Source organism: Rhagoletis zephyria, unplaced genomic scaffold (genome assembly GCF_001687245.7).
Source record: "Rhagoletis zephyria isolate East Lansing unplaced genomic scaffold, Rhagoletis_zephyria_1.1 Rzeph_scaffold_05892, whole genome shotgun sequence".
Taxonomy (NCBI): Eukaryota; Metazoa; Arthropoda; class Insecta; order Diptera; family Tephritidae; genus Rhagoletis; species Rhagoletis zephyria.
In genome coordinates this window covers 12,085-31,990 of record NW_016162975.1, presented here as the reverse complement: position 1 = coordinate 31,990, position 19,906 = coordinate 12,085, and the positions used below count along the sequence as shown (strand labels likewise).

The following is a 19,906-nucleotide window of genomic DNA, read 5'->3' as shown; positions in this document are numbered from 1 at the left end:
CCAATTAAGCGAATAATGATGTTATTTAATATGATTAATTTACATTTTTAATAATCAACTAATCTCACAGCCCTAATTCAAGAGTTTGAAAATTAAAATTTGAAGTACAACGTTTCGATTTAAGAGGCATTTACTTTAGTTCCCAAGAACGCTTGAAAATCTATAAAAAAAATCTCCGGAACGTTCTGGAAAAAGAACAAAACGGGAACATAATTCGCAAACGTTCTCTCGAAGACCAAATTGGGAACATAAGACTCAGGAACATTCTGATAGCGAACGGGAACGTTCTCGGCATTGCATTTTGTGTTGGAACGTGTTATCAGTTCCTGGTTTTAGCGAAATAAGTCTGATAAGGAGATGTGGTGATCTCCGAAATATCAGCTATAACTTCTTCCGCTTATACTTTGTTGTCTACTTTGTTGCTTTTTCCCTTTTTGCCTAAAAATAAATCATTCTTTTAAGTATTCTTCAGTTCTGGCAGGTGGTTGAAAGAAAATGGACCATCCTAATATAAATATGTATGTACGGAATGCATATTTGGCTTGATGTTTACAGTTTTAAATTTTTTACTAGAAATACGAGTATGTCTATGATGATTTACTGCTGGAACCATAAACCGATGAATGGCCAATTACTTTTTTCTTATATGAAAACTTGAAGTGAAAAACACATTGCGTTTTAGAAAAATTTAAGTGCACATTTATGTGGAATGTTCCCTTGCATGTATGCATTAGGGGTGCCCATACATATTTAAATGTTTAGCTATACAGAATATTTTTATATTTTATTTTTAATAACAGTTTCGCTTCAAGGGCACCCCTAATCCAATTAATTATGTATGAAAAGCAAAGTTATGAAATTTAAGTATAATTTTACCTAAATATTTAAAAAGTAAAAAAGAAAATACAAATAACATATTTCGTTTATTGTTTCCCACGACATGAATATTCTTTTTTTTGTGTTTTTATGTTTTGTGTATAAATTTATGTATGTAGCTCTATACACTCTATTGTTTAGGTGTCGCGTCTTTAAAAATTACTCACTTTTCCATTTTCTTGTACTTTAGTATCGCGTATGGAGTATGTGTCCGCCAAAAGTGCCTGCAAAGGTTCAGTTTGGAATTCATGCGTTGAATCATCAATCAGTTTGCCATTACAAGAGACATGTAAGTATTTACATATGTACGGTATGTAGACAGACAGAGATAGAAACAGAGATAAAGAAGTTGTGTGTGGCACAATCTTACTGCATATACATACATATATACTAGTCTGTAGTAGTGTGTTCAAAATTATTGATTACAAAAAAGTGTTGTGTGGTTATACGAGTAATTAGAGTGTTCAAAGATGTAAAAAATATATGCAGACAAATTATGACTAAAGCATACTTACATTATTATACGTAATTTATGTAAATAAAATAAAAAATTTGAACTTAAAATAGACCTTTTTGCAGTATTAAACAAGTTAAAAATCAAAAAGTACGCACCAGTTGTGCAGTTATTTTTTGCAACAGTGCACATTTACATACCCAGTGGGAAAAGTGGTAATGCAATACATGCGTGATAAATAATGTAATGTATTTCTTAGGAGTACTAGATTCTATTACTGTCAACTATGTAATCGGAATTCTAATGTATCCAAAAAGTCGTCAAAAATTCATATTAAATNAAAAGTGGTAATGCATTACATGCGTGATAAATAATGTAATGTATTTCTTAGGAGTTCTAGATTCTATTACTGTCAACTATGTAATCGGAATTCTAATGTAAAAAAAAATCGCATTCATTCCTGCATTACTCGTAATGCAAAATTGAATGCCACACTTTTCCTAGGACATCACCGTGGGAAAAACAATGCATTTTCGAATGTAAAATGGGCTGTTTACTGATTATTTTTTCGATCACAATACATTACATTTTCCCACTGGGTAGTTATATTTACAGCAGTTGCACTGTTTTGAAATTAATTTACTTATGTGTCTTTAAATAAATTATTAATACAGCTTAGCTAAATACATGAATTAAATTAAGTAACAATAACAGATTTTTTTNTTTACTGATTATTTTTTCGATCACAATACATTACATTTTCCCACTGGGTAGTTATATTTACAGCAGTTGCACTGTTTTGAAATTAATTTACTTATGTGTATGTGTCTTTAAATAAATTATTAATACAGCTTAGCTAAATACATGAATTAAATTAAGTAACAATAATAGATTTTTTTCTATAGTACGTATAATTTCGAAGTGTTTTTAAGTTGTTTATAAAGATTATAATATTATTTACTAATAGCTAAATATAAAAACTAAAAAAGACTTTAACTGCTTTGTCGAAACTTTGTATGAAAATGTCACTTTATAGAGCTCCTTAAACCTATTCTACTTTTTATGAATAAGGCCATAAGATTTCAACTTTAATTATCGAATTCTAATTATTTCTATGTAAATACTACTTTAAAAATGCTAAGCCATTCTAAAATAATCACATCCTTGATAAACGCGTGCAATTGCTAATGTTCGCGATCACTTAACTCAACAATCGTGGTGAATTTCTTCAGCTCTATAAAATCCAATATCTTCAGAATTTTCTATTTATTTAATTTGCAGTAAATGAAACTACAGTTGCCATTTTGGCCGAAATGTATTCTACCGTTTTTGGTAAATTTTTTTTCCAGTTTGGTACACTGGTAACTTTCAGAATTAGAGCCGGTTGCTCAAAGCCTGGTTGACACTAATCCCGGGTTAAATATCGTTATCGACGTTACCGACACCGTGTTATATGCATGGAGTCGAAAACGTCGATAACGATGTTAACCGAGTCTGAGTAGGTCTTTGCGTGAATGGCTTTAAAATTTCCCTCTTTTGGATGGCACATTGACAGACTAAAACAGGTGGGGCATTAAGCGTGATCGTTAAAACATGTTTTCGTTGCTAAAACTGGTTTTCGGCCTAAAACTTGTGTTTTCGTCCATGTAAAATCTGTCAAACGAAAACCAGTTTTCGTTGAAAACTAATTGAAACCTACGTTCCACTCATTCCAATCGGTATCTTCACTAGTTTTTTTTCGAATATTTATCGGAGTGGAAGTCATATTTTATCATCTTTAATACGCCATTTCGGATTTATTGTTAATTGGTTGGCCAAAGTAAAATAAGAATGAAAGTAAAAGGTTGCATTTTGTTTTGTTTTTGTGTAGCAACCCTAACAGCCGGTGTGAACAGCCTTCAGTCCACAATCCCAAAACTCGTTTTCAAAGTTTTTTCGTTGTCGGTCAGAACATGGTATTAGATAACATTCTTCATGAAGTTCGTTGAAAATGTAAATACATAAAATAATTTTTGTCTGAAATACGGCCATGGATTTATATGTGTATATGTAAGGATTTACAGATCTTTGGGCAATGCGGTTATCGAATTTTAAAATATTTGCTCCAAAAATGATATTTTCAATGGATCTTAAGCAAAAATTAGTTTTTTGTAAAATTTTTTGAAAACTAAGCGTGGTCCGCCCACTTATGTCAAATATTTGACCTCGAAAACTACTTCACCAATCTTTACCAAATTTTATATACACATTGCACCTGACCTTCTTAAATACTGTATCTCTAGAAATTATCGCTGTTTCAAAAATTATCGCTTTTTACTCATAGCCACACCCTGTCAGAAGATGCTCAAGAAGCTATAAATAAGGATTGCAGAAGGTATCGACTACGCAATGCTAGAAAGTGTTCGCCTGTATCTGTATCAGTGATATTGATAGTCAGATTCTCTCATAAAAAGTTTGGAAAATGTAAAAAAAAAACTTTTCAATATTTCCTGGAGAAGTACTCAAGTTACTCATCGCACCATGAATTATATATGTCATAAATTAGGAAAATGAAGAAAACGAAGAAAGTTATGAAGATTCAGAAAATGAGGAAGATGGTGGGTACTATTTTTGAATACTGAGAGTGAACCTTTTAATTGCATTTACATTTTCATCTTTAAATGAGTTCTCCATATATGTAATTTTTATTTAAAATTTAAAACGTATAGTTTTCTAAATCTTTCGAAATTGGTATATACCAAGGCATATCAAACAGCTCCTAGCATTAGAGCAAGAACGACATTGGCATGTATTTTGTTGTTGCTTCTGGTATCGAAAGTGTCAAAAACTGTTCTGATATTTTTCTTCTAAATTAAAGCGCGCCATGTGATACATATACATACAAAGAAAAAAAATAAAAAATTAAAAATTAAAATTGGAAAAAATAAAAGTTGTTTCCAATTTTCCTTTCTTAGTAAATTTGTTTGCTTCTCGAAGCATTGATCGATCCTTGCAAGGCCCAGTAATCAGCGGTTTTGCTGCTGAATTGGGCGAGCGTTCCAAAAGCTGCTATTCATTCGCCTGTTTTGTATGGGAAAAGGTTTCACATGGAAATAGATTTTAAAAATTTAGAACTTTTGTGAGAAGAAATTCAAATTATTTGACATTTTCGAAACCAAGTTATTTGAAAAAAATCAAAATCAGCTGCTCACTGATACTACCTATTCAATGTGCCATGGTATATACATATTTATGAATTAAAACCGCTACTTTTCAAACTAAACTTTTGTTTTTTTTTATTTTTGAGAGAAAGTGTTAATGAAACAAAAAGTTCTTTTGATTTGAAAACCAAAAAAAAATTGTGTTTCTTTATGCATAAGATATTTTAAAATATATAATAAAAATATCCTTTAAATAAAATATTCTTTCTGCCTTATAGCTCTAGTATTTTAAAACGTTTACCGCGAATCATAAAAATACTCTTTTTCAACACTTTTTGGGTCAACGGGGTATTTCCGACCCCGGTCCTAGAACATTTTTTTTTTCAGTTTCGACCTCATCTATCTAAAAAACTAATAAAATAATTATGTCTAGCTAGCTTCTTCTAGTCGCCGCATCATCAATAAAGTGACGGTTCAACTCGTCGACGATGACGATGACGATATTCAACATAGGACCGTATGTCTACTCTTCCTCGCTCAATTTTTTTCATCCACCCTCAAAGGCAAAAAAAAGCTCTTCTATAGTTCGAGGGTTGTTAAAAAAAGTACTGAATCTTTTGACAAAGAAATTTTTTATTTTTTTCAATTTTGTATGCCAGATTCACGCAGCATACGACATGCGGCAAAAGAGACAATGAAAAACTATTCTGAGTAGCTTTTCAATAGTTCTAGAGATCCTGAAAAGAAAAATTAAAGTTCTGAAACGCGAAAAAAATTTTTCCCAAGAAAGTCGAAAAACACTCCTCTGTGCATCGCCTGATATATCAAAAAAATTACATAGCCTGTTGTGTAGTAAGCATTTTGAATATATTTTTCATCTACTTGTGCACTAACATTGCACAGTTGTGCTAAGTCATTCTTAAATAAAACAATGTATTATAACTAATCTAATGTTTTCTTATGCTATCGGTTTTTTTTTCGGGTGTATGTCGGTGTTCAAGTGAATTACAAAACAATATAACAGAATGATAAGAATGAAAAGAAAAAAATGTGTTCTGCATGTTTTCACACAATCGATTATTCTTTTTGTGGTAATTTTACTGTGCATGTGTCGTGGTATTAAGACTTAAATATTTGGTCTGTATTTTTAAGCTTATATGTACAAGTGGCAGAAAGGCTCTTACGCACGCACACACCCACACAGACACACGCTTTCGATACATACATATGTATTGTTTACACTTACATGTGTTGAATGAGATGTTAAACTATTATACGACGGTGATGTCTTTTCGATTGTTATAAGTTTGCACTTAAGTATGTAAGTATGTACCAGCAAAAAGACAGAGAGAAAGCGAGGAAGATAGAGCATTAAAGACAACGTATTAAAAAAAAAAAAGATTATGTTTTGTTACAATAAGAAGAGATTTTAGTGAGTTTACATTAATAAGTATTAATTAGATCACAGGAAATGCTATAATAGTTGAATATTTATTAAACTCTTTCCGAGCACATGTATGGCGATCACACTTCATTAAAGCGATGCCACTTTTCTTGTCATAAAAACATTTAAAGCATTAATTAATAATAATCTATAGTAGAAATATACAATACCAAGAAACCAAGAGTACGCTGCAAAACCGTCTAAATGAAAACTTTAATGAAGCAATAATAATTGTTACCAATTGTTTTAACAGATGCTTGCTACATACACGCATTGTATAAATGATATGTTTTTACACATTTTTGTACAATGCCTTATTTTAAAGGTGCTGTAGGTGTTTTTTATTCATTCTGGCGACACCAAGTAAATCGAAGATCTATAAATTAAGACATTTCTAATTGAAACTTGTTGATATTTGCGATTAAATTTTTAAGAGAAAAAAGCTTCTAATTATACTGGTTACTTATTCAAGCGGGGAATGAGGAACTCAGGTATTTAATCGTATGTTGTCATATAAAAAACCAAATGCGGTGTTTAGATGAGGCGATTCTATATGCATCTTTTAGTTGAAAGCAACAATCGCCTGGTGTGAACAGCCTTTCAACTAATCGCTTCCAATGAAGTTGGGGCAGCCCACTTTTGATTTGCCTGTAAAATAGCTTCATGTAAACACCGTGTAATACACCGTGCGACGAAAAAAACAATTTACTCACGAAACTAGGGGCCTAATGTAGTAAAACTCCCATATCAGTTCTTCGCTCCGACGTCAGGATTTCTTGTAAAAGGACTTTGAGATTTCCAAGATGTGAATAATTCGAAAAAATATTTTAAAAAATTCAGTGCAAAATGAAAAAAAAAATTAAGATTAAAAAAAATCCGTTCGCAAGGAAGAATAGTTATTGAAAATGGTCTTTTAATTATTATTTTTTAACCTAATAAAGTTAAAAGGACGAAATTCGACGATATAGACTTGTAATTATAATATATATAATAATTTTTTGAAAAATAAATTTTCAAGGACATTCAAGGGTAAAATTTTGATAGGTAATTTTCCGCACTTTTTGGTCCTTATGCACAAAAAAAATATTATTTCTCAATTCGACATAATTTTCTCTTTAAATTTGACACCTATATTGTCATTCTACATTGTACTGAATTGTTTAAATAGTTTTTTTTTTGAAACAATCATATTTTTCATAGTCCTTTACAAAATCCTCACATTAGAGGGAAAAACTAAAAACTCTGTTATAGTATATTTGGCCCCTGGCTTTGCGCAACCCTCTTCTATGAGCTCATCGAGAGCGCCTACGAAGACTGACACCATCGCGATATAAAGGTCGTGATAAGCGATGGCAAAGGTAGGGTAGGCAAAATAGGGGTATCCACGACGAAACATAACACGATAACACAGTGGCAGGCTGATCTACTTCATCGGGTCCGAACGTGGACCAACTCATAAACCATGCACATAAACGAAAAGTTATCATATGCAAGCAGGACCGCATCTCCCAATCGCTGCGTATCGCTGCCGAAGGAGTAGTCGAATGCCAGCGCTCAACGGCTGCAGTGAAAAAATATACCGCCTACAAGGCAACGCTGCGATCTGACGCAACGCGAGCTAAATATGTATGTGGGATTGATATAGAGAGCTGAAGAGCGGCTAAATATTTGAGTGTGGAGATTTTCCGATAGTTCTATCAAAATGTGAGGCGTCTTATCAAAGGTTGAAAAGCCGATTCAAAACACTTTTCCATTCTGCTAAATGCCACTGAAACCAATATGGAAGTCGAGGAAGACAGAATCGATGTATCACCACCCGGCTATGCCGAGGTAACAATAGTAATTTCTCGGCTGGAAAACAACAAACCTGCAGGAGTTGACGGCCTGCCAGCCGAGCTATTCAAGTACGGCGGAGAGGAGCTGATAAGGTGCATGCATAAACTCGCATGCAGAATATGGTCAGGTGAACGCATGCCCGACGACTGGAATTTAAGTGTGCTCTGTCAAATCCACAAGAAAGGCAACCCCGCTATACGCGCCAACTAACGCGGGACGATTGTGTTAAATATAGAAGCTCAAAATCAACAAATTTATTGGGCATCAGTGTGGCTTTAGACCTAGCAAATCCACCATAGACCAGGTATCCACAATACGCTAAATCTTAGAAAAGACCCGCGAGAAAAAGAGTTGCCTATTTGGTATCCACGCGAAACTGATACGGATGTGTAAAATTACGTTTAGCCTTTGCTACCAAACGGGGTTTAAGACAGGGAAACACCGTTTCATACGATTTCTTTAATCTGATGTTGGAGACGAAAACAAGCGCTGTAGAACTGAACAGCTCAGTCACAATAACTTCACAAGAGCGATCGATAGGAACCGCGAAGTCTGTTCTGCCTTTTCCCAAGATAGATAATAAATCACAGCGATTGGGTCTGGTGGTCAACGAAGACAATACCAAGTATCTCCTGTCATCAAACAAACAATCAGAGGTAGAGAATTTCGTCTACTTGGGTACCAGCACCGATAATAATGTCACTGTCGAAAACGCAGAATCGCTGTTGCCAGCAAGTGCTACTTTCGACTGGGTGGGCAATTTCAGAAGTAAAGGCCTCTCTCGACGTACGAAAGCCACACTCCATAAGTCACTCCTCATGCCTATGTTGGAATATGGCGCAAAGGCATGGTCAATGACAACATCGGGTGAGGCGGATCTTGGAGTATTCAAGAGAAAGATCTTGCAGAAGATTTACGGGCCTTTACGCGTTGGCGACGGCGACTAGCGCAGACGATAGAACGATGATCTGTATGAACTTTACAACAACATACAGTGACATAGTGCAGCTAATTAAAATACAGCGGCTCCGCTGGCTTTACCATGTCGTTCGAATGGACACCGATGCTCCAGCACTGAAAGTATTCAACCCGGAACCCGATGGTGATAGCAGAGCATATGGAGAGACCAAGAGTCGTTGCATAAAAAATTTACTACGCGTCTAAAGCTAAACGACCGTGCAGATTGCTTAACGGAAAAAGCTCCCACGTAACGTGAAAAAAACTAAGATTTTGGGTAGAAAATTTGTATTTTAAGTTTACTGTATGGCTGCTAAAAAGACACAAGATAGAAAAAAAAATTGATAGAAGTGCCTAAAAGAATGATTTATCAAGTATTCGTAAATATAAAGTACATACAACAAAACCAAGCAATTACTTGTCTTTGTCGTGTCACGGGAGTGCTGTGTTACGATAAAGTTATAAAATAAAAAGATTATACGATTTACTTAAAAAAATATAAATATATATACATATCTATGTATATATATTGAATATAGAGCTTTAGGCACTGAAATACACACACGCTCTCCTACAAGCTTTCAAAGCCATCGTGTGGCAATATCAATGGGACGACCAGTTACCAGAAACACTATCTGTTTAGGCGCGACTGCTAACACCGGGCGCCTAAATGCCTGCTATGTACGGCTGCATGTGCAGAAATTTCCTTTATGCAATTTATGAAATTTCTGCACGTGCACTTCTCAACTGCCATGTAATTGAACTTACTTACATATTAATAAGATGGCAATTCAAAGTATGCTCGGCCTAGTCTGATGCATCCTACGCAGACTGTAGTAGACTTTACCATTGGCCACAGTGCCTACCCACTTTTTCGCACTAGTAAATGTTTTTTTTTTTTTTTTTATATAAATACATGCAAACATACTGGTCTTCCCTCTAACTCAGTTATTCACTATCAATCGAACTAAAATCGGTATTTTTTAAAGCGAAAACTTTTTACTTAAAATTATTTAAATATACAACAATAAAAACCCAACAAAATAATTAACATTTTAGCAACCAATTCAAAAATATATTTACAAAATATAAATACCATTTAGCAGCCAATTAGCACAAAATACAAACAAAAGGAAAGTCAAAGTAATGAGCAGCAGAACCATACCATAATTTTAACATCTTAAGCAGCATATTACTGTATTTCAGTACTGTTAGTAATTTTGGAGTTTTGGCAATATTAATATAAGTATTTTTAATGTGAATATGTTATCGAATATGATTATGAATATATAATGGAAAAGGAAAATATCTTACATATATGTATGTGATAATAAAAGGTATATATAATAATAGGAAAACAGGGCAATGAAACGCTGACACTGATTACTACATACAAATGTATGTAGCCCATTAGAGTGGCTCGCGAAAAAAAAGTTTGCAATATAAAAAAAAACAAAATCATTTTCGTTCATTTTTATGTAAAATGTACCTCAAAACCATACAAATCAATGATGCAAACTTTCTACGAAACTCGCAAAAATTTAGCGAATTTAAAAAAAAATACTACCGAAATTTCAAAGTTTTTAGTCAGATTTTTTTAAGAATTATAACTAGTAATTTTTGAGCTAAAAACTAAGCCGAGTTCAGTTCTCCTAAAAAAATTTAATGGTTAATTTCTTCATCATCCAATGATCGGATCTGGACCAAATTAGTATGGGCCCATCTGTTTTATTACAGAAATCGGTTAATGTGGTCCTCCTCCGTTTTTTGAATTCGGTTAAAAATAAACTTTTTTCATGCGTGATTTGGAAGAGAACCGCCAATATCGCCAGCAAAAAACAGTCAAAAGTCAAGGCACTTAAAACTTTCACTTTTGCCATTTTACGAATTCCGTTGAAAATATGTAATATTGATTTATATGGTTTTTGTTATTAAATGGGCTATATATTAAATACAAATTTGCGAAAAAGTTAATGGAACAGATTTTGAGTATCGAGAAGAAACTAAACCACGAATACTTCTGTGAGTGACATACAGTCAGCGTGAAAAATATGCACACCCTGCAGTTTTGACGATTTTATTTATTTATATTTTCCATACCAAATTTTTCTTATATTTATATAAAAATATGGTTCATTAAACAGCAAAAACCGCAAGAAATTTTCATTGTAATTGATAATTTCTCAATTCGATTTCTTACAAAAAATTTTAGTATGCAGTTTAAATTTTAATGAGAATGTCAAGTGGCTAATAATTACCATTGATTTTTGAGATTTTTTCGCTGGGGGAGTTGTGTACCTTCTTTCATATAAAATAAGATCGTTTTTATGGTTATAGGGCGGTGTGCAGCGCTCAAGAAAAATCACAAGAAATATTTTCCATTATATATTATATTTTCTTAAAAAAATAAATATACAAACATACTTTTCTTGAAAGCTGCAAACTGATTTAGGGAATTGTGATGGTGTTATATGAATTTTTCGTTTTTCTTGACAGCTGCAAACAGCCCTTATATGAAAGAAATGCGTTAAGTAATGGTTATAAGAAAAACTTCCTTGAAACTTGGACTTTATTACACTAAAATTTTATGAGCTACCCTAAATTTTTAATTTTTTGGTATTTTATGCATTTTCTCCGAGTTCGATTAAGAAAATTGATTCTTGTGAGTTTTGCTGTTGAATAAACCATATTTTTATAAAAAAAATTGGTGTGCAAAATATAAACAAATAAAATTATCAAAACGTGAGGGTATCCATATTTTTGACGCTGACTGTATCTGCATGAGCATAAAAAAAAAAAATAGATATGCATTCATATGTATGTACATTCGAACATATTCACAAGAAGATTTATTAATCTATATTTGCACAGCAGACAAAGGATTAGAGTACTAGACATAAAAAAGAAAAAGTATATTCAAACGATGGTTAATACATACAAAAGGTTACACAGATTGGTTAAAAAAAGTTTAGAAAAATTTAAATACGAATTTGATGCGTATGCTAGTATGAGAAACAATAGATTAGCAGTTAGGAGTAGAGATAGGACGAGAATTACAACAAAAATATTTGGAAAATGGAAAAAATAAATTTAGTCACATTCCAATGTGTGTAGATGATGTAGATATATGGCACCAGCAACCAATCGCGGTAAATATACACATGTATGCTACATACAAATGTATATGAAAAAACATTATAGAGAAAAGTTTTGTATGCATTCAATTCGAATTATCACACATACACACATACTATCTATAATAGAAAATTTAAAAGTTTTAGTTTAACTATTTTCGTAATTCACACTACAACACAGTTAACTTCTATTCGGACATGTTTACACGGGTTTTAATAGAATTTAAGGGAATAACAAGAGTTTTTGTTTTGTCAGAATTTACTACCTTGTCTTGATTATTGTTACTGCTTATCCTACACTTGAAGGAAATTGATCTTTTCGCTTTTGTTAGCGCATTCTAGGGAATGTGTCGCAGTAGTAGTAATAATAGTAGTAGAAGTAGTAGTAGAAGTGGTAGTGGTAGTAGTAGATGTTATTTTTATTTTATTTTCATTTTTTTTTTTTCAAGTAGTCGTTATAGTAGGAGCGGTTTAAACAGCAACGCAGCAGCAGAACAAATACAGTAAGGGTTGTAAAAATGTAGTTCAAAATATTATAGTAAATCATAAATTTTGTTTTCTAAATTTAGAAATATCGAAATAAAATTTACTTAAATACAGTTATGAAATGAATAAGTGTTCATAAAAATTAAATCGGTATACTAAATTAAGTACCAACTTTTTACATTTTTTAACAGCAGTTTAAAGCAAAAATTTGAAGTGAATATTTAATTTATTTTGGCGACGAAATTTACTAAAATTACGCAAATCTCATTTCATCACTTTGATTACTTTCAACGTAGATAATATGTACAAACAACAATGAAGAGATAGCATTTTTTTCAACTAATCGCAAGTTCAGTGGAAAATTGAACAGTTTAAAAACAAATTTTTAAGACTTATTTTAAAATGTTTAACAAAGGAACATTACTTATTACGAGTATTATGGAAAAAATTATCTAATTATTAAATAACAAACAAATAATGTACGTCCATATAATGGAATCGTACTCTAGTACATACCTCAGCATCGGGCTGCGAACGATCCGAATCGTCGTTGTCCAAATTTTGATTCTCCAAGTGCTCTTCTTCGGTTTGTGGCATTTGTTGTAGCTCTTCTTTGGATTTGAAATCCAAATGTCTGATATAAACGGGTATCAAAAGACCTAAGATAACCTAGAAGTAAAAAAATAAATAAATCATACACATAAATTCACATTAGGAAAAAATCAAGAGATTTCGTCATTTAAGGACCACCCTAATGTACATATGCTCAAGTGCTTTCTGACCAAATAGCTTTCATCATGAAAGTCAGCAAGGGAGCTTTTTGTGTAAGACTTTCGTGCCAGAAAAAACAAAATCATTCAACACATCCTGATCATTAGCCTTCTTCATAACTTTCGTGATTGGTTGCAGGCGTTTTTTCAATTAGAGTAGTGGTTACCGTACAAAATCACTTGCCATCGCACATGTCAACGCTTCTAAAGTCCAAGTGCAGCCCCTACGGGGGTTAGACTCCCACAACTTAAGCTACCTTAAACTCTCTATCTAAGTTCATATTTTAACAATTCAAAGTAAGAACAAGTCATTTTTAAGCAAAAAAACAAAACCGACTTCAAACCTCATATAAAAATTCAAGAGTACCGTCAATTGCTTTATGACCAAATTAGTATGAGGGGACAAAAATAATAGAAATCGGTTAACGTGGTCCGAAGTTATGCGGTAACATAAAAAAAAAATAAAAAAAATAAAAAAAATATTCTGACGATTTGATAACCTCCTCCTCTTTATGAAGTCGATAACAAGGTTGAGCTTTTAACTTACCTTAAAATTTGTATTTTTACGCGTTCGCAAACCGCCCATCCACAAGTCGGCCAATATCACTTGACTGCTCGGATGTGCCAGAAGTGCACGATGATTGGCGGCCACCGCCAGGGAAAGGCAACTTTGGTTCGACCATGAGTGCAGTTCACATGTCAACAGTCGTTGAGCCTTCTCCCCATCTGTACGATAGCTGAAATCTAGTAACTTGATGCCTGCAAACGAATAGAACAGTTAAAGTGATTGAAAGCTTTGGGGAGGAAAAGAAATGACAGAAAGCCATTCTAAAAGAAGTAATGGCCAATTCATAGCGAATACAATGACTGAAAGCATACTGAAAGGAAGCCACCTAATAGGTAATAAATTCAAGCGGCTTGCACTTGAATTGGCTTACTTTGTGGTTACTAGAAATGGCAATTCACTACCTGTTTTCATACTAAGCGCTTTCTAGTAACTAAGTGCTTCCTCTAACAAATATGCACTTAGACATGGCAAGAGGATGCTCAACCAATAGACACTTGCGATCAGCTTTAAATGAATCACACAAACACACATACACATGTAACCTTTTACCAACCTTTGCTTTCGAATTCCTTTGCATATGCGCGCAATTCATCATAGATTTCCGTATCTAAATCATCCTCGGCCGCCTCGTGCGCCATTGCCTTGTACAGCTTGCAGGCCACCAAGGATTTTGCTAGCGCCTCCTCACCGTGCGTCCACATAAGCAACGCCATTTGTTGGCGTTTCGTTAGCACTGCCCAAATCTAGAAGTAGAAAAAACGCTTAACTTTTAAAAGCGTGCTAATAATATTTGTGAGGAAAAAACTCTCCTCAAAGCTGTAAGGGCAAACGACTTGAGTGCGGCGGTAATGGCTGCAGCAACTTACCAACCCAACTACTTTGAAAAGAATTATTTCAACATCTAATTTATTTATTACCGCTAGAGAAATTGTGGAATTCCATGCGCTTGAGCCATTTACACCCTTGCACCCATTTCTGCATAAATACTTACAGTCAGCGTCAAAAGTATGAATACCCTGACGTTTTGACGGTTTTATTTATTTATATTTTCATAATTTCATACCAAATTTGTCTTGTTTTCTATAAGAATAAAGTTCATTCAGCAACAAAAACCAGCAGAATAATTTTTTATTTTTTTTTTAATTTCATAACGAACTCGGAAATTTCAAGAAATACCAAAACATTTTCCTCAAAATTTTCAACTTTTCAATTCGATTTCTTAGAAAAATTGACACTTTGTAGCGCATTACATTTTAGTATAATAGGGTACAAGTCCCAAGTCAAGCCAAAAATTACCGTTGATTTTAGATATTTTTTTCCGAGGGTGTTGCGCATTTTCTTCCATATAAAAAAATATTTTGTTCATCTGATGTATGGAAGCAAATGCGCAACACCCTTGACAACAAAAATAAAATTCTCAAAACTACACGGTACAAAATTGCGTGCTCAAAATTTTTCTAAAAATCGAATTTTCCCGAGTTCTATATGAAAAAAAAATAATGATTCTGCTGGTTTTTGCTATTGAATGAACTGTATTAAAAAAGAAGATAAGAAAAATTGTGTATGGAAACCATACACAAAAAACCCCTCATAACGTCGGGCTATTCATAATTTTGACGCTGACTGTATATATGCAGCTACATAACTATTTACTTACCAACAACTCATTGAAAGGAAATTCAAAAAGTGCCATTTCCGTTGTGAATGGCAGCAATCCGGTAACCAAACTCAAGGAATTCGCGCCAGCATAACGTTGATATGTTGAAGATTTTCGGTGTGCATTGGCATAACTATTCATAACTTTGGCGTAAATCGGACGAAATTTTCGGCGTGTATAATAGGAGCTGCATGAACGGTGAGCGAAATGTTGACAAATGCGGAGGCAATTGGTGGTGGGGAATGTGAAGGAATTCCGAACCGAATTTCACGGCATACAAGCACATATAAAAAAAAGGAGAGAAGAAGAAGATTAGATTAAATTTTGAGTGAAAATTGATAAGAACGAGTTACTGATATTTGAAACAGTCTGTGACTATACTTGTCTTCTTTTCGAAGATTTTGGTATACATAATGGGCCGTATGCATAAAACCTAAGCAAATCCTTTTTCCTAAAATTTTAGAACGTTCACCTAATTTGTACAAATAAATTTAAGTGAAAAGTATGCAATTTAAGAAAAAGCAATTATTTAGTTTTTAGGCATACGGCACAATGTCTACTTCTACCTATTATATAAGGGTGGTCCTTAAAAATATAAACATCATTGGGCACTGGCTTATTTTGTTCTACATATAAAATAAAAACATCCAACAAATAAAAGCAAATTAAAAAAATTTTTGGCGTCGCCGATTTTTTTATAGCAAAAATTTGGACTGATCTAGCGAGTTTATGAATTTATATGGATTTGTTTCAATACGTTTCAATATAGCTGTTCAAAGTAACAATTTAATTTTTTCAATCATATTTTTTTAATTTCGTTTAAAATTTAGAAATTTGCATGAATGCCTTTATATTTTACGTGAGTGCCCATACAAAATTTTGATGTTGATATTTTTCACGACCACCCTAACGACTATATGAGCCATTCTTTTTTAAGTCGGACGGATTTCGTAAAAAAAATAGGTCATGACACCGATTCGCTTTAAAGTTTTTGTATGGGTTCTACAAACAGTTGTTCGAGGAATTTTTTTTTTAAATTTCTTTCTTCGGAGATATGATCTGTCAAAGTTAGCATATTTTCATGATTCTGGCTAATCATGTACTTCTTCAAATCGTTATATTATATAATATTTTTTTTAATTTTTTTCTGAGTTGACATATTTTCAAAAACCATTTTTTATCAAAAAATGCGTATGTGAAAAATGTTTCAAGAAAAAAATTTATATTTGTTTTCATATTGAATTTTGATGTGTGTATATGTGTATGTGTGATTTTTTTTTCTCGTCCCGTTCTCGATATAGTTAGAAACCTATTAAATCGATATGTTTTTGTTTTTGTGCTGTAAAGTTTTTAATAATGCATTAATGCAGCTCAAATTTCATATTTATTTATTATTTATGTTTATGCATCAACCCTAAAAATTTTAAACAAATCAAACACATGAAGTGTGAACACCGTCCGTTTTAGTATGGAACACCCCATACACACTTCTCAGGTCAAGAAGGCTAAGAGGTATTCAAGGCTAACCTTCTGGCAGCAAAGGATGTCACGAATCCTTAAGTTTTATGTGCGTTGAGGTATGGAATGGCGAAGGAGTAGTGAGATGTCGCTTCTGGTCGATGTATTATTTTCCATGCAGGGCAGCTTCTGCTGACGAAGTGTCATCTTGTTTGGACATTACATCTTCTTAAGCAAAATCCGTTATTTGGATACAATCAAAACTAGTAGTGCGGGGATATAATCCCGCGGCTTGGAGTGTGACAAGATTGGCGAAGACTGGCAAACACTCTCACATCTCACCTAAGGATTCCAAACCAACCAGTCTTTTAGTTTTTTACTTAAAACCCTCTCTTAACGGAACTCCATTGTAGCCCGATGAAGGATTCTGGGCCTATGAAAGCCTTTAAAACCTTTTTCCGCTTTGGAATAGACGTTCTAGTATTCTTGGAAGCTTTGACTTTCTTTTACCTAAATTTTAATTAGCTCTTTCTGTACTCTTATCTCTTCAAGTGAGTGCTGGTCAACAGTTGGTGAAAAGCACTAGCAGGGGTTTACGGGCTTAGAAGTTTGTGAAACGAATCTTGAAATTTAGGCTTCCCAGACCACTGTAATGTTTTCTAAGCACAGGTAACTGCCAACAAGAAATTTTTGGCACACAGTTGTTGTTGTAGCGGCATTACTAAGCTCCGCAGGGGTCGGTTTTTACATCGTTAACGAGCTGCTTCGACAAGAGAAGTCTCCACATGCCGGACACTAATTGGGGATATTGGGGTCCAGTCTAGATAAGTAACTGTTAAGACGGCTACAGTATCCTAACCGTAACTGCGCCAAAGTAGCGCGGGTCTCTCGTGGTAGTCGAAGCTCTGGGCGTGCAATAGGGCGAGATTGGCCGGTCGACCAATTACCTTGTATGTTACCAGCAACGTTTCTTTGTCCTTTTCCCAGGTGAGAACCATTTTACGGCTGTATACTTTATTGCAAATTGCGGTTGTGTGCGCGGAGAAAGTGGGAAGGCTATCAAAGGTAACCGCTAAAATTATCGGGTTCTTCACCGTGTGCGAAGCCTGACCTCCTTCGTCCAGGTGGTGAAAAGGGCCGCCGTTGATTTCGTTGGGGAGAGTGTTGGGCTCATTGCAGTGAAGAAGCGATAAAATGCGGAGCGGTAGCCATTTACTTTTAAGCAGAGGTCATCACGTGCCTTCCCAGACGCTAATATCGAGCAGTCTTCAGCGTATGGGATCAGGGAAAATCTCTTCGGTGGCAGAGGAATCTTCGGTATATAGAACCCTGTGGAACCACTTGCTGAATTCTTCTAGATATTGAAGTTTTATCTCGAAAGGTTACTGACGACTGCCGACCTCTGTTTGAGTCCGGGTGGGAGAGAGGAAGCCTCGATGCCTGCTAGTAGTGAGGAATGACAAACAATGTTAGACGCCTGTGACTGGTCCAACGCTAAGGGAGCCGTTCTCTCACAGGGGTGGTTGCGGTTAAGGTCACGTGTTATTTGAGTATTTATGACGTTAAGTGCTATTATTGCGCTGTGCACTTTATGGAAACCATGCTGATGCTTCTCTGGGGTCAGGTGGTACGTGGAGTGCGGGAGTAGCAGGGCCTCACGTGTCTTCGCTACCGAGGTTCCTTTGTTGGCTGGCTTTCCTGGTTTCAGCAGTGGGACCACTTTCCCCGATTTGCACACTTCGGGAATAATGAGAGTGGTCATTGACAGGTTGAGAACCGTGATGAGATACATATGCCATTCTCTTAACTCAGGTCTTAATACTTTAGATGGCACTATTTAAACAGCCTTGAAGAGTTCCCTGGAGTTGGCATTAGTCGGCTGTGAAATTTATGTGTACATTAGGGAGCCTTTTCAAAAGAACGTTGAGAATTATTCACCGAAATTATTTCTCTTATTATATTTTAAGACTTCCGCGAAAATATTTCGGACAAATATTAAGATTTGCGTAGGACCGATTTGAAAATTCTTAAGAAATCTCATTAGTTTGATGCCGTTAATAAAATTAGTAAATATTTTTATGCAAACCTTTTAACCTAAGCTCTTCTATCATCTGGTGTGAATTTTTTGAAAAAAAATTCATAAGCACTAATTTTATTTATAAAAAAACTCGATTTTTGGAGGTATTTTCAAATGGGTTCAGCTCACTTAAATCTTAATCTTTTTGCGAAATATTTTGGCAAAGGCGTTAATATAACCAGTTTTAGAATCCCGACAGAAAAACAGTACCAATTTTTTATGTAAGGAGAGTGATGCATCCTAATGTACATACATACATTTTTTAAATCGTTCAAAGGAACGAAAACCACTAACATGTGACTGCATAGCAGGGCATACGTATACATAAATGTATGTTAAACAAAATAACTAAAAAGAGCAACGGTGCTAACCAAAACTAACTCCTTTAAAGGACAACTAGTAAAAGACCATCACTGATATGAGCACAGTAAAATGAATCACAAAAAAAGAACGCGCGTAGGGCCATTAACGTTATTTGCACCAGAGCTAAAGGGCCATTACACAGGATCAACAAATGATTTCCAGTTATTGATTTAGAGTTTTAGTGAATGTTTGAATACACACTTTTAAAACAATCAATCACTGAAATCACATTCAACAGATTTTCTCGAAGCTTGGTACAGCTAAACAATTTTGCGTGATTTTAAATCGCTTGTGGGAAAAGGGTGGGATTGGTTGACTGGACATTGGGTTTAAAGAGACGAAAGCAAAACTTAGCTACTCGTACGTCTGTGTACATAAATACATACATACATACATACATACAAGCAACTACGAGTATGTGAAACTGCCAAAGGCAAAACGCTGCGGGGCCTACATTGAGGATAATGGTTGTTTGCTTGAAATGGAATTTCCTTTACAAAAATACCAATTTGTTGTGCAAATGTGGATATGTTTGTCTTTGTAAACAACAAATAAGCTGGGAAATTGTATTTTACATACACTTATTAATCTACATCGGAGATGAGCGATTAAAATTGAGCCCATGCTTAGCTATTCTCAAACATTTTTAGTTTTATTTGCTTTTGTGTATTTTCACAGCCCCACAA

At 34.2% G+C, this 19,906-nt stretch overlaps 1 protein-coding gene across 1 annotated transcript in view; it reads right to left on the bottom strand.

Annotated features, from left to right (window-relative positions):
• Positions 1 to 587: 587 nt before the first annotated feature.
• LOC108372589 (transient receptor potential cation channel trpm-like) overlaps positions 588 to 19,906 on the bottom strand; it is a 31,105-nt gene continuing 11,786 nt past the window's right edge. Inside the window, exons 5-12 of the mRNA XM_017628315.1 lie at positions 15,323 to 15,509; positions 14,219 to 14,408; positions 13,645 to 13,856; positions 12,844 to 12,996; positions 12,108 to 12,179; positions 5,717 to 5,782; positions 1,044 to 1,100; positions 588 to 653 (exon numbers count right to left, since the gene is read on the bottom strand). Coding sequence (XP_017483804.1) covers positions 588 to 653; positions 1,044 to 1,100; positions 5,717 to 5,782; positions 12,108 to 12,179; positions 12,844 to 12,996; positions 13,645 to 13,856; positions 14,219 to 14,408; positions 15,323 to 15,509 — 1,003 coding nt within the window. The remainder of the gene's footprint in view (positions 654 to 1,043; positions 1,101 to 5,716; positions 5,783 to 12,107; positions 12,180 to 12,843; positions 12,997 to 13,644; positions 13,857 to 14,218; positions 14,409 to 15,322; positions 15,510 to 19,906) is intronic.